Consider the following 13789-nt stretch of genomic DNA (forward strand, 5'->3'; position numbering starts at 1 on the left):
GAGTAACCTTCAGCTAAATGTCATTCTGCTTAATCCTATTTGAAAATTAAACATTGAAAAAACCTTTAGTGTCTTCACTTCTTCCTCCCCGACCCTCGCCTTCCCTCTCTCTCGTTCATTTCAGCACGTCCCTGACATTTGTAAATATTGTGTTGTCCATGTGTTCTCCATTATTTGTTATTTGTTTGTAGCGCCGAAGTAATGAGTGACCAGAGATGAGAGACTGAGGCCGTTTGACATTTTCCTGGGTTGTTTCCTTCTGGCGCTTCAGAGAGTGCACATATTTTCTGTTCAGTCTTACTGGGCAGTCGCATTAGTGAAACTTTGGTGAAATTTCACGGGCAGAAAAGGTCCATTGACTACTGTCAATATGGTAACAGTGTATGAAGCGCATCTCACACAGAAGTCATTTAAAAAAGTTCTTTTCTGTCAGTTCATGGAGTTTGGGTTCCTTGCCACCATTGCCTTTGGCTTGCATAGTTGTGGTATAAAAGACAATAAATATTCAGCAATATCGAACTGTCGGCACAGACACTCAGATGAGAACAACATTTTAACTGAACTGTGCTAAATAATGACAACATTGTCTTCTGTAGAGCTGCTTTTTTGTTTAATCAAATACGTTCATAATTCATGAACTTTGCAACAATGACACTGCAAATGAATGAAGACTGAACTGACTGCAGTTGAATAAAGACATTGCTGTCTTTAGTAGAATTGCTTATCGCTGAATTGAACTTGTTTCGTAAGGAATGGATTTTACACAGTTATTGAACAGAATTAAATCAACAGTGAACTGACTGGAACTGAATAATGACACTTTTGTATTGCTACAGCTGTAATGCTAAGATGCCTTATTAAACAGGGCTAATTGAGCGGGTATCGCAGGCTTCTTGTGGCCAAGGGCCAGCTAAGACACCTGAAAACATCTTGCTGCAGATGTTGGATAGCTGATATAGATAGACACATACACTTTTACTCAAAAAAATGGCACATAGTATTTCCTTCTAAGCTTATTATTGAGGATTTTATGTTACATACTACAGTTATAATACATTGCGGTGTAATTTATTGTTATTTGTTACTTTTTTTTTTTTTTTTTTTTTATTGTCGTGTCTCTGAAGACACTAGTGCCCGGGGGCCTTTCCTGAGGACAACAATCCTTCTATGCCACCAGTGCAGGAGAAAAAGAAAGTGAGAGATGACAGAAAATAAATGCACAAAACCCACACACACTCATCTGTCGAGCTGTTGCTGTCAGGTTCAGGTCCAGTGGTTCGGTTAAGGTGACTCTGACAGGAGGAAAGAGACGCCGCTCTGATAGGAGACATGCCCGAGAGGGCCCCATGCATCAAACACACATATTTACATAAACAAATCCTCCCTATATACTGTAGCCTGTAATTACCACAGTGACACAGCCATCCATAGAGGAGAAAAGAGCTTGTCTGATAGGGACACATTCACAATGACTGAGGTGGAAGCTCAATCAATGCAGCACAGACCAAGTCCTTTGATAGGCTTTTGTTACACTATTGAATATACAGACTACATACATTATCATCTGTAAAGGTGCTGTACCCTTGAACAGAAAAAGATAAAAGGAGGAATTCACACACTTTGTAGCAAACACAGTTGTGTAATATTGAAAGATGCTCTTTGAGGTGAGGAAATATGCATCGGCGTGCAGATGAAGCCTGTGATCTGTTACTATAGATTATCTTTTCTTTTCTTCTCTTTTTACATTTTTTTCCCCACTAAGCAGCATGTTAAAATTTTTTTGTAAACCTTAAATAATAATTTCAGTTCTGAGAGAGTAGTATATATATATTCATTACGTTTTATCACAAAAATTCTAGTCCTTTATGGGCTGGGGGAGGGGGGGTAATACCAGATATTACACCTTTTGTTGCTCTGTATGTAGATATTGTGATCAGAATTTTGGGCTGTCCAAAAATAATAAGTACTGAGTATTTAATTGACATACACTACCGAAATGTTACTGGAATAATTATTTTTTTTTATATTATTTTGATTTTTTTTTATGCTCAACAAGGCTGCATTTATTCAAACAAATATACGGTAAAACAGTAGTATTGTAAAATGTTATTACAAATGAAAAGAATTATCTATTTTAATATTTTAAAATTACATTTATTCCTGGTGGAAGCTGAATTTTCAGCAGCCAACACTTCAGTCATCAGTGTCACTAAAGAGACATGTGAAAAATGAAATGTTCTAAAATAATAATAATAAAAAAAATTAGCTCAAAAGATCAAATGTGGCTTATCCATAGACTAGATGGAATCACAGTCTTAAAGGGGTCACATGATGCTTTTTAAAAGTTCATTATTTATATGTTGATATACTTTAATGTAAAAAAAAAAAACACATTATTTTTCAAATACTGTACATTATTGTAGGTCCTCTATGCCCTGCCTCTCTCAAACGCGTCTTTTTCTAATCCAGACTGCGAATCAGGGCAAACTCCAGGCATAAGTTGTGTAGTGTATTCCAGCTTTTCAATTTCAGGAAGACTAATAAAGAAGCCAGTATACCTTAATTCCTGCAAGTTGCTTAATACCAGCCAAACAGATGGAAATTGGTCAATTCTTGCATTTTTGTGTGAAATATTCATCAGATATGACTGTGCTGCTTGAGGCTTAAACAGTGCTAATGTAATCTTGATTTTTTACATGTGTGTATACTCTCTATCGCCCACAACAGATTTATTGTGAAATTGTAAAGAAGTTTTATGCGCAAGGAAGATCTGTGTTTTACCTGTTTTTGAGAGCTGGCCTAACACACATTTCTGGTTTCTGTGTTTGTGAAATGCAGGTGGCAGATGCAGGATGATGCAGCACTAGAGGACGAAGAGAAGATTTTAGTGGATCAGTTACAGAAGACATACTTCGACAAAAATCAAGAAACTTAGCAAAGTCCCAGTTACTATTTAACAGGAAAAACAAATGTAAAAAATGTGTGTGGCTGCTAAGAAGATTGTTAACACTGATGTGCTGTGGATGTGAAATTACAGTTGCAGATGAGTAATAAATAAATAAACATATTTTAAACTCTAATAAAATCACGAGGTTTTGATGAAATATGACTCCACTCGGTATTGGATGGAAACTAAACTGAAAACTGTACTCCACTGATCTGTTGAACAAATTATAATATAACATGAGGAAATAGATTTTGGAGAGTTTCTTGCTAGAAGGGGAAAACAGTAAATACAGAAGGTACTCTTTGGTTTCAGACAGTCAGTGAGTGTAGAATAATTATAAAAAACAATGCATGCATAAAATATGATTATTGGAAAGAGATTCTTAACAGCTCTTGATTAATCCTGTAAACCCTGTGGACGGTTAAATGAAAAGTCCAGCAGAGGTGATTTTTCATGCAGAAAGGTTTGCTGATGCATAAAGATTGTTCTGTCACAGGTCCAAAACTAAAAAAAATACTTACATAGAATAAATAAACAATTTCATAAATGTTAATTTGTTTCAACCTTTGCTATTTTACTGTTATTGAGATAATATTATGGTTGTTGTTCATATTTTGAATGGGCCTTTTATCTTTTTTTTTTTGTAGTTTAGTTGCTTCAGTAATGTTGTGTTTCTGACCATTTTCAATTTTTTTTTAACTGTTATATAGTTTATATTCATCTTCAGTTGTAGTTATTTTAGTAGCGTTAAGATAAATTGAATGTTGCCGCAAAATATATATATATATATACAACATATATATATATACAACAGTATATATATAAAAAAGAAGTTTATGTGTTATTTATTTATCGCGTGTGATTATTCATTGATTCATTCATTCACGAAGGCGTGATATTTTCTTTAAGAATATTTTAAACTTTATTTTAACGTATTGTAAAAAACAAGCAAACAAACAAACAAACAAACAACAAAAAAAAAAACGATAGCTGCAGTTTATGAAGTATAACTGTAATGAAAGCGTTAGTATGTAATGCATCTGTAAGTGTCTGAGTGAAAAGCGGCGCTGTCTGTTTAAATCCCGCCAATCAGCTGGAACGTGTGTAAACCGCTTCCGTTTCCGACGAGACGGAAGTGTGTCTTCCTGTTTGGCAGAAGGAGGAAGCAGAATGTGTGAAATCTCACATTGTGCTTGTTGTTATGGTACGTGAGCGGAGCGACATGCATGCAAATCCACATTTACCTCTCCCACTGTCTTCATCTAGCTCTTCAGCGGGGTGATCAGTGTCGCTGTGCTTTGTGAAGTTCTTATCCCATCTGTCTGATGAGTAGTGCTTTCAAAACATTGGCTGTGGTCCATGCAGGGAATCTTTGACTCTGTTTACATGCTCCGATCATGTCGGAAACAGCAGACCGCTGCTTTCACTGTGTTTCTCTAAACGCTGACACTGTGATTCAGGTGCATGTGAGTCTCTCGAATCAGCACGCTTGGTTTTAGAGCTGCACCAAGCTGTTAGCTTGATGCTAGTTACCACCATAAAGATAGTCTGACCTGTCAGATCAAAGTGCACTGCAAGTAAACTACGATTAGATTCAACACGACGACTTTTACTGCTGTTTGACTGCTTACACATGAACAGAACTCTTCTTTAAAGGCAGAGCAGCAGCATTAGAAGCTAGAAAGTTTAACATTACGTTAGAAGCGATGTTGCCCAAGTCAACAAATTCACTGTCAATATTTATGTAATTTTAAAAGGCAGTAAATAATCAAATTATTATCATTATTGATTATTTGCACTACTCAAAAGTACATGCTAATTAAATAATGTAGTTAATGCATTATTATATTTTTGATCAGTTGTCTGTCACAGAACAAGTGTACAATTCCCATACGTTATTATTGACACTATCAATATTATTGACACATAATTTAACTGATACATTCAAGCATACTATGTTTTATAATATGTCATAATCATGTTTTAATGCTTTGTGATTTCATTACAAAAGTTGTTTAAAAACTATATTTATTATTATTATTATGCTATTTTAATGATTTGTAACACCTCTTTTTTGTTTTGATTTGTAAGCAGTTTGACAATCAGTCTAATGTTGGAAATATTTGAATATTACTGCTTTATAATTTGACTGTTTTATAGTTACTACATAATTTCTATAATGCATTTTATAGTTACTACGTAATTTCTATAATGCATGCTATGCATTCATAATAATGAATTTACAGGCAACGCACGTGTTTATTGATGGTGTTGTGGCAATAAAAGTCGTAGCATTAGAAGGCTTGTCGTTTAGTCATTTGTTATTTATTTATTCTTGATCAGGGCGACGTGCAGTAATATTTGTGTAGTGGTGTGTCCATGCCTGTCAGAGCCAGCATCTTCCTCTTCTGTTTAGTTCGGATAACTATGGCCCAGCTCTTGGCACAAGAAGAAAAAGAAAAAACTACTGCACTAAAAGGTAAACCCAGATTGTGTGTGAATACATGCATATGTATAAAAATGCAAATTCAATTGTGGATGGGTTTGTGTGCTTATTGCGTATTTATTTATTTATTTATTTAATTGTTTGTATATTAATTTGTTTTCTAGATTTATTGTCCAGGATCGATTTAGACGAGCTGATGAAAAAAGACGAGCCTCCGCTGAACTTTCCTGAAACTCTGGATGGGTTTGAATACGCCTTCAACGAACGTAAGACCCTTTTGCTTGTCTTTACTCTAAACATTTTTAAACACAGTAAACAATTTCATTCTATGACATACATGCCAGCTACACCATCAAATAGCGTTTGGCCTTGTACTTTAATAGCATGATCTCGCACCTTGTCTGTGTTTATGAAGGTTTGAATGCATTAGAATGTGCATTAAAGGTTTCATTGGTTATTGGCAGCAGGCTGTGATAGCGCTGTCTGTTTCAGAGTCTCTGGAGTCTGTGGCAGCTGAATGGACAAGTTGTGCATGCTATGGGCTGTCAGTGGCTTACTCAGCCTTGTGCTCTGTTTGACGGCTAGATTTGCATAACCTTGCTCCTCTCTCTAAAACACCTCCTGTTAGCATCTGCAATATCTTATATCAGTCTCCCAAAGAGTATCACTTTTATTCGATTTTATAAGAAAGTTTTACTTTGCAACTTCTTTTCTCACTCTCTGAGATGAATGTAAAATTGCTATTGAGCCCAAGTATAGTTCTGAACATTAACATTTAATTTAATGTAGGGTTTATGTCGATTTGCTCAAATAGAATACAGAATAGGGTCTAAAGTCATCCAGTGGGGTGCTGCACATTTAAAAAATGTTTACTGTTAAACTAAACATTATATTAGTCAAATGCAGATTTGTGTCAATGCGTAAATATAGTTGTATAGTATAGTCCTTGATTTATGTTATTTTCTAGCAATAATCATTTAAATTGGATACAGAAGTCAACTAATGGGTGCATAAACTTCATTGGTCAAAGTGAATATCATACAAGAGAAATAGCAATTGGGCATGTAAATATAGTTTAAAACCTTTGATTTGAGTGATGTAATAATTATTAAACAAACTTCCAAAATTGATTTTTTAAATAATTTTATTTTGATAATATTATTTTTGATAATTATTGTATATTAGATTCATGAGTAAATTTAAATAAGATTACTTCTACTTATGTTTTCATTCACTAGCGATAGTTTTGTGGTTATTGATAAACATTTACCATAACTTAAAGTAAAATATTAGTTTAATTTGAATAATTAAATTTTAATAACTTTGGTAACACGGTTTAAAAGAAAAGCTTAACAAATATTATGATTATATAATTATATAATTTACATTATGACATTATGATTTGAATTGTTGAAAACAGTTGAGAAGGTCAAGACCAGAAAAGAATAATTTTAAGGTGCTGATATGTCATTTGCTATGTAAAAAACACAGTGTACCCCATTTGTTGAAAATGCTTTTTATTTTTTGTGGGTCTTTTGTGGTTTCTGGGAGATCTAATGAGATAACCCCACAAGAAATATGTATGCATTTGAAATATATATATTTTTTACAAATCATGTGGCGTGATGACTTCATCCCAGTCTGCCTTCAGCTCATTCATTACTGGAAATCCAAGGTTATGTATACCTCATTAAGCTAAAAATTGAGAAAGCATGCTAATTATGCCAGGTTAAAGCAGGGAGAACAAGTTGAAGGGGGGTATTCCTCAGAGAGCCTGTGTTATGAAGATGACGGAGCTGTTCTTCCACTGCATGTTGGTTTCATTACATCCCCTCTTCCTTCTGTTGGGCACTTCTGGTTGTAGTGTTTCTCTTCACCCCTTTGTGAATGCATAATTGATTTTTAAAGGTACTAGCGAATGCTACGTCTCCCTCTCTCTCGCTCTCTTTCCTTCCACTGACTCACTTTCTCTTGATACTCTCTCTTTCCCATCCTTTCTCAAAGGAGCGGCCATGCTTTCAGAGTTCATTGTTGATATACAGCCTTTTAGCGTTACATGTTGTTGAACAGCTAACGATGAAAGCGTACAGTGTAATACTCTCCGAGTTAGCCATGTTGGATTTATCACCTGCTAACTGTGCAAAAAGTGCCAGAGCTTTGAGATGCGGGGAATGAAAGTGCTTATGCAATCTTTTATCATCAAAGCTGTTTTTCTTTTTATGGAGCCTTGCACTACAGTGATTGCAAAAGTATGAAGGTATTTTGGGTTAAGACTGTATGCTTGAAGTATTTTAACTAAACACATTGGCAATCAGAGAGGTCAATATTAGATTTAACACTAAAACAACAGTAAAAATAGATGGGCCTATCTTTCTTAATAAACCTTTCAGAAATGTTAGCAACCACTCTCTATATTTAGTATGTTATTCAGTGTTGTATTGTTTGGTGGAATAGAATTGTATTACTAGGAATGTTTGGTGCCCTCTAATTCCTTAAAAAAACTAAAAAAAAAAAAAAAAAACTAATTCCAATTATTTTCAATTGGTTTATTAGAATGACCTTTGAAGAATAATGTGACCGTGGAGATGCTGAAAATTCATTACTGGAATAAATTATGTTTTAAAAGAAATGAAAAAAGTGACAACATCCTTTTAAAATGTTAGAATATTTTACAATAATACTGTTTTACTGTATTTCTTTGATGGATGGATGGATAGGTAGGAAGGTAGATGGATGGATGGATAGATAGGTAAGTACGTACGGTACATACATACATGCAGCCTTGGTAAAAACAGCTTAGTTTTGCTTTCATTTAATTTGTTGTTTGATGTTTCTGAAATATAACCGAAATGGCAGAACTTATGGGTTTGGCACCGTGCTGGTCGTGCCAGTGCGACCACTCACAAAAATTAGTCGCACTGGCAATAAAAATGCTCGCAAAATGCAACCATTTGGTCGCAGTTTGGAGCCCTGTCATTCACGGCATACATGCCAGTCATTCAGCCTTTCCCCTGAAACACCATTAGTCCTAACTAAGCATGGGGTTGTTGTTTACCTCGTCCACCTCAGCAGCTTTTTAGCAGTATCAGTACTTGGCAAAAGCCAGGTCTCATTGTCCAGTCTTGGCAGAACAGTAGTATTCAAGTGGGTCACTTTGAATGAAGTCGGCTGGCCCGTATTCAAAAGGATGCTCATAGGAGGGAACAGTTGCAGTGTTCCAGCCACACTCACCCACACGGACGCTCTCAGATCTCTGGTGGCTTGAGGTACAGTGGCGGAGAGACCGCTATTGCAGCACCAGCTGTCTGAGGAACGCCTGCCAGTTGTCCCAGAAGGCCAAAGTAAGGGGGACAGGAGAAGCATTAGCCGTTCGCAGGGCTTGTACCTGCCAGATGGGGGGAAGCCAGCCAAACGTATTTATTTGCATGAAGGGAAAAGATGGACATCAAGCAGGCCTGAGGTTCTGGACTGAAGGTCGCAGCGTGACACATAGAATGACTTTTGGACTGCCCTCAAGGCCTCAAATACTAAGGCTTTCAGTCAATGCAGAAGTGTTTCATTGGATCCCAACTACCATTGAGAATAGGATTGGCTGAGCTTCTCAAACTGCAGGTGTGAAGTGGTTGATGAATGTGAAGGTAAAGAGTGATTCACTTGAGTTCAAGCCTGCCAATGTTGTGTCCTTGCTGTGAAAACAACATGGCTTTCGTGTGTGTGATGGCCAATGAAAGACATCTTACTTCTATGTTGTAAAACATTCTTTTCTTGTCGGCTCACAAAGGCTTTGGCTTCATGCCATCCCTCACACTCCACTTCAAGATACTCTGCACTAATATTGTCCTTAATATTCCCTTCATCTGAAATTGAAGTAGAACTGAGGGAAAAATGTTATAGGGAGGTTATAGATCATACAATAGAGTATAGTCTCAGACCCAGGCAGGAGATGCCAATAGCAGAATAAATGTGGGCTGTCTTTTTTAATGAGTTAAAACTTTGTTTATGGAAGACCTCCTACACAAACCAAATGTAGCCATTCTTAAGCTTTTAAAGACACACTTTTTATGATTTGATTACAAAATTGTATAGTTGTGTATGATTTTTTTTTTCTTTTCTGTAGATGGTCAGTTGAGACACAAACACACAGGAGAGCCGTTTGTCTTCAACTATAAAGAGGACCTGCATAGATGGAACCAGAAAAGATATGAAGCATTGGGAGAGGTAATGTTGATCATTTAAAAACATTTAGATCAGTTTGTGAAATTATATTATATATCACACACACACACACACACACACATATATAATATATTTATAATGTTACAAAATATATATATATATATATATATATATATATATATATAAAAATAATATATAAAAAAAAAAAATATATATATATATATATATATATATATATATATATAAAAAACTTTTTCCATTGGAAACATTTAACATTTATTTTAAGTTAGAATAATATTTTGCATTATTATACACATGCTCGCACACATATATACAGTATATATAGTATATATTAGTTTAATCTCAGTGGTGTGTTGATATTTGAGTAGGCTGTTGTTTGTGTGTTTTGAGTCACATTAATTTTCTAAATTTTTTAGGTGTGAACGTGGTCTTTCTGATACATTATAGACCCCTTCTTTTATCTTTTTTTGGTTGTGGTGTTTCGTTTGCTTGAGCTCTGTGCTCTGATTTACATTACTCTCACTGTTCACACATTCACGTTTACCAAGCGCTACTCCTTCCAAAGCACTTCCACTGTCGCGCTCCGGGGCTGTGTGCATGTTATAAGGTTTAAGAGTGTTGATTGTTCATATGAGTATCACATGTTGGCTTATTAGACTGTGTCTGTACTTTTGTGTGCCTTAAGAAAAGTTTCTATTTCTGCTGTAACCTGCATGTGGCTTTGAAAGTTCAAATGCAGTTCACTGAGTCTTAAGTTGATTTGTTTACGCATGCACTTAATTATCTTCGTTCATTTACATCTGTATTCTTTGGCTTTATTTGTAGTGCATATTCGTTTGATGTTCAAAGGAAAGAGATTGACTCTTTTAAGGATTATCTGAGCATTTTAATTCTGCTCCAGGTATGATCCTATGAGAAATGGCCCTTTAAGAACAAAAAACACTTCTCCCCTATTCCCTAATATCATTGCATATCTGTTTATGTGGCTAAAACATAAAGCAAAAGTTTCGGAAGCAGAACAGTGGGCGACCAGATTTCATGAACTTCTCTTGAGTGAATTCATAATAGAGTATAAGTGAAAACAGGTTGGATATTGTGATATTGTTTTGAATATTAAAGGATTCAGATGAGCAGTTTTAGATGTTTTTGGGATGTATGCAATATACAGTAGATGCATGTGAGATCAAATCACAGGTGTGGCACATGATATTAAAGTATGGTTTATGGTAGCCTGCATTCATTAAACAGGCTAGAAAGAAAAATAGTAATACCTTATCGCTTACTTCATGTCTATAGGTAGCCTGCAAAAATAGATCTGAGGTACAAAACTATGCCAGTGATGTTTATTGTTATTCGCTTTGGATTTCGAACCCTGGCACCGCAAGCTTGTGGAGTGCTGTCAGAATACATGCAATTTGTGCGTGCATTAGAAAATATAACATTCTGCAGTTTATTTACTAATCGACTGAGGTAATTTCACGATTTCAATCATGATACAGTAACCTAACCACCAGCATCAGCCACCTCTTCTTTTCATTGGAGACATGTGATGCAGCATTAAAAAGTCCGTGGTTGTCAGTGCTTCGTGCTTGTAATGATTTCTGCATCTTTCTCTGATAGTTTTAAATACATTCAAATTGACAACATGTTTTTTTCATTAGTGTGTGCCTCTATTTGATAACGTTAGGCATTGTTCAGTACACATTATTCGTCTTTTCTGCCGAAATACATATTTTTTTCAATATTTGGCCAAATAATTTCGGTTGCTGAATATATGCAATGATTGATTATTTTGAGGATGCTTTCAGCTACCAGTGAGAATGTAGCACTCTCAGCTCTGTTAAACATACATCACCATATCTGAATCTATCCAAAAGAGTTTCTTTTTTTTCTTCTGCAGTCAGCACAGAATGTGACAAAAGTGTGTGAATTCAGTGGGGTTCTAACCAAAATGCATGCAGAGGCCAGATTCAGCTGAAAACTGTCTCCGTCTCGTGTCTGTGAATGCTGCTATTGGTGGTGTGTGTCCCTGTGTTCCAGCGTTCTCAGATTTGAGAGTGTGATTGTGGGCTACAGAAGTGGGCGAGAGTCTTTGTGAGACTGGAGGCAGCACAGATGTCCAATTTGCACTTAGGCCAGGCTTGAATGAGCTGCTGGACCACAGGTTTCTCTGACAGGTTCACAGGGAAAGAGAAAGCATCTTGACCCATAAGGTTTGATGATTTTTATTGACATGACGTTTATTGCCAAAGAAGCACAAAATAAGGAAAATATGTTTAGCAAAAAATTTAATGATAAATTAAATTACATTGACAAATTTATATCCATTTAAAATGTATATATTCTGTAAATATATATGGTAAAGTGTAGCAAATGTATAAGGGAGGACTGTGTCAGTGACTTGCCTTAGTGAGCTTTAGTGAGTTTTACATACAAATCCAGAAAGTAATATTACATTGGTCTTGTTGAAAAATATGAAACGAAGGCCAGATATCTTCAAAACAATGCAAGGAATCTCTGGCAAAGAGAACCCTGGCTTTCAAAGAAAACGATCAAGGAGCTTCCCCACAAAGTAATGCATTGAAGAAGTTGCCTCTCAAAAAAGTTGGTGAAATACAAGTAGTAGCATTTCATATTTTCCTGCAACCTTGATGGTTGAAGTGTGGCGTAATAATGTCTTAGTTTATTCAGTCCAATAGAATTTTTTTTTTCCTATCAAGAATTTTCAGTTCATAGGAGACATTAGGCATAGCATAAATTATATAGGCAGGGGATAATGCAAGGGATAGTTCATCCAAAAATGAAAATTCAGTCACCATTCTCACCCTCGTGTTGTTATTTGTTTCTTCTGTGGAGCACAAAAAGAAGATATTTTGGGAACTTGCAGTCCAAACAGCATTGGACCTCATTCCCCTTTGAATGAAATATGTTAGTAGTAATGTATAATCCTTAAAATTCATATTGTTTATTATGCATCTTGGATTCATTCGTTCATTGGTCCATCATCTAATTAGGTGTAGAAATGAACTTTCACTTCATCATCTATTTGCATAACGTCTCTGCTGTTCTCCTCATCTCTCTTCACATCACGGTGGGATCATCATTAGGAGGTGTGTAGACACACACGCATGCAGAAGTGGGAGATCATTGGCTGGTTTGCATCACTGAACACTGGCAAGGGGTTTGCCTTAGAGTGGTGTGTGTCTGTATCACCATTGCTATGTCCGAAACCGCTCCCTATCTACTATATAGTGCACTATATGGGGTGTCAGCCATTTTGTAGTGCTGTCCGAATTCTGAGTGAACTCCTTCATTCCCTACATTTGTGCACTACTTTTTACCCACAATTCATTCTGATTTCGAGTGTACAACCAATGTACACTCGGTGAAGCACTATTTCCCACAGTCCAATGCGGAGTAGCGTCGAGCTGGAAGCGAGCGAGTTTGAATGAGAGATGACGTTTACATCTTTATTATTTCTTTTTTAACGTTTTTCCTACATTATATTAAAATATGTTATGTAGGCAATAACTCATTTTAATATTTGACTAATTTACTGAGGTGGCATCGTTGTTAACTTACAAAAATGATGATAATTTGGTGGATAATTTCAATGATTTCGTTAATAACAGGTAGTGTATTCTGATGTAAAATTAAATTAACGGTCGCCTGAGGACACTCTACAACCTTCTTATCTGAGCTCAAAACGCTGCTTGAGCAAGTGTCAAGATACTAAAAATAATAAATACATGATTATGAACGTGTTTCTGTGTGTTTATTTTTGTTCTCAGTATTTTAATAGCATTTAATGATTATGAAAATAAAAGCATTAGAAAAAATAGTTATATACCATTGATGAAACTGCATGTATGTATAACTGCAATATAAATTAATTCTGAGTATTATTGCCATTGGTATTATTTTCTAAAATTAGGTACATGTAATATAAAATTACATATGGCAATGTTTTTGCAACAGCTCCAAGTCTCACGCGCAGTGTATAGGCTACGTCACTGTCCGAATCCGTTCACTTATTTATTTGTACACTTCTTCCTGATATAGTGAACTCAATTGCCATACACTATATAGGGATTAGTGACTGAGTGAATGAGTGAGCCATTTCAGACACAGCACATGTTTTCTGGGGAGGAGGGGGATGACATGGGGGTGCTTCAGATGCTCTGTGTGCATCTAATTAT

At 35.7% G+C, this 13789-nt stretch overlaps 1 protein-coding gene and 1 pseudogene across 2 annotated transcripts in view; both read left to right on the forward strand.

Annotated features, from left to right (window-relative positions):
• LOC128014962 (uncharacterized protein KIAA0825-like) overlaps window positions 1–3431 on the forward strand; it is a 107351-nt pseudogene extending 103920 nt beyond the window's left edge.
• Window positions 3432–4031: 600 nt separating this feature from the next.
• The window catches only part of LOC127999018 (cotranscriptional regulator FAM172A homolog), a 166777-nt gene continuing 157019 nt past the window's right edge, over window positions 4032–13789 (forward strand). The window contains exons 1-4 of one of the 2 annotated variants that reach the window (XM_052592155.1): window positions 4032–4151; window positions 5291–5426; window positions 5558–5659; window positions 9511–9611. In XM_052592155.1, the coding sequence (XP_052448115.1) occupies window positions 5327–5426; window positions 5558–5659; window positions 9511–9611 (303 nt within the window). In that variant the 5' untranslated portion in view covers window positions 4032–4151; window positions 5291–5326. The remainder of the gene's footprint in view (window positions 4152–5290; window positions 5427–5557; window positions 5660–9510; window positions 9612–13789) is intronic. The other variant, XM_052592156.1, reaches the window with a different exon arrangement.

This window comes from Carassius gibelio, chromosome A5 (assembly GCF_023724105.1).
Source record: "Carassius gibelio isolate Cgi1373 ecotype wild population from Czech Republic chromosome A5, carGib1.2-hapl.c, whole genome shotgun sequence".
In the NCBI taxonomy this organism is placed as follows: domain Eukaryota; kingdom Metazoa; phylum Chordata; class Actinopteri; order Cypriniformes; family Cyprinidae; genus Carassius; species Carassius gibelio.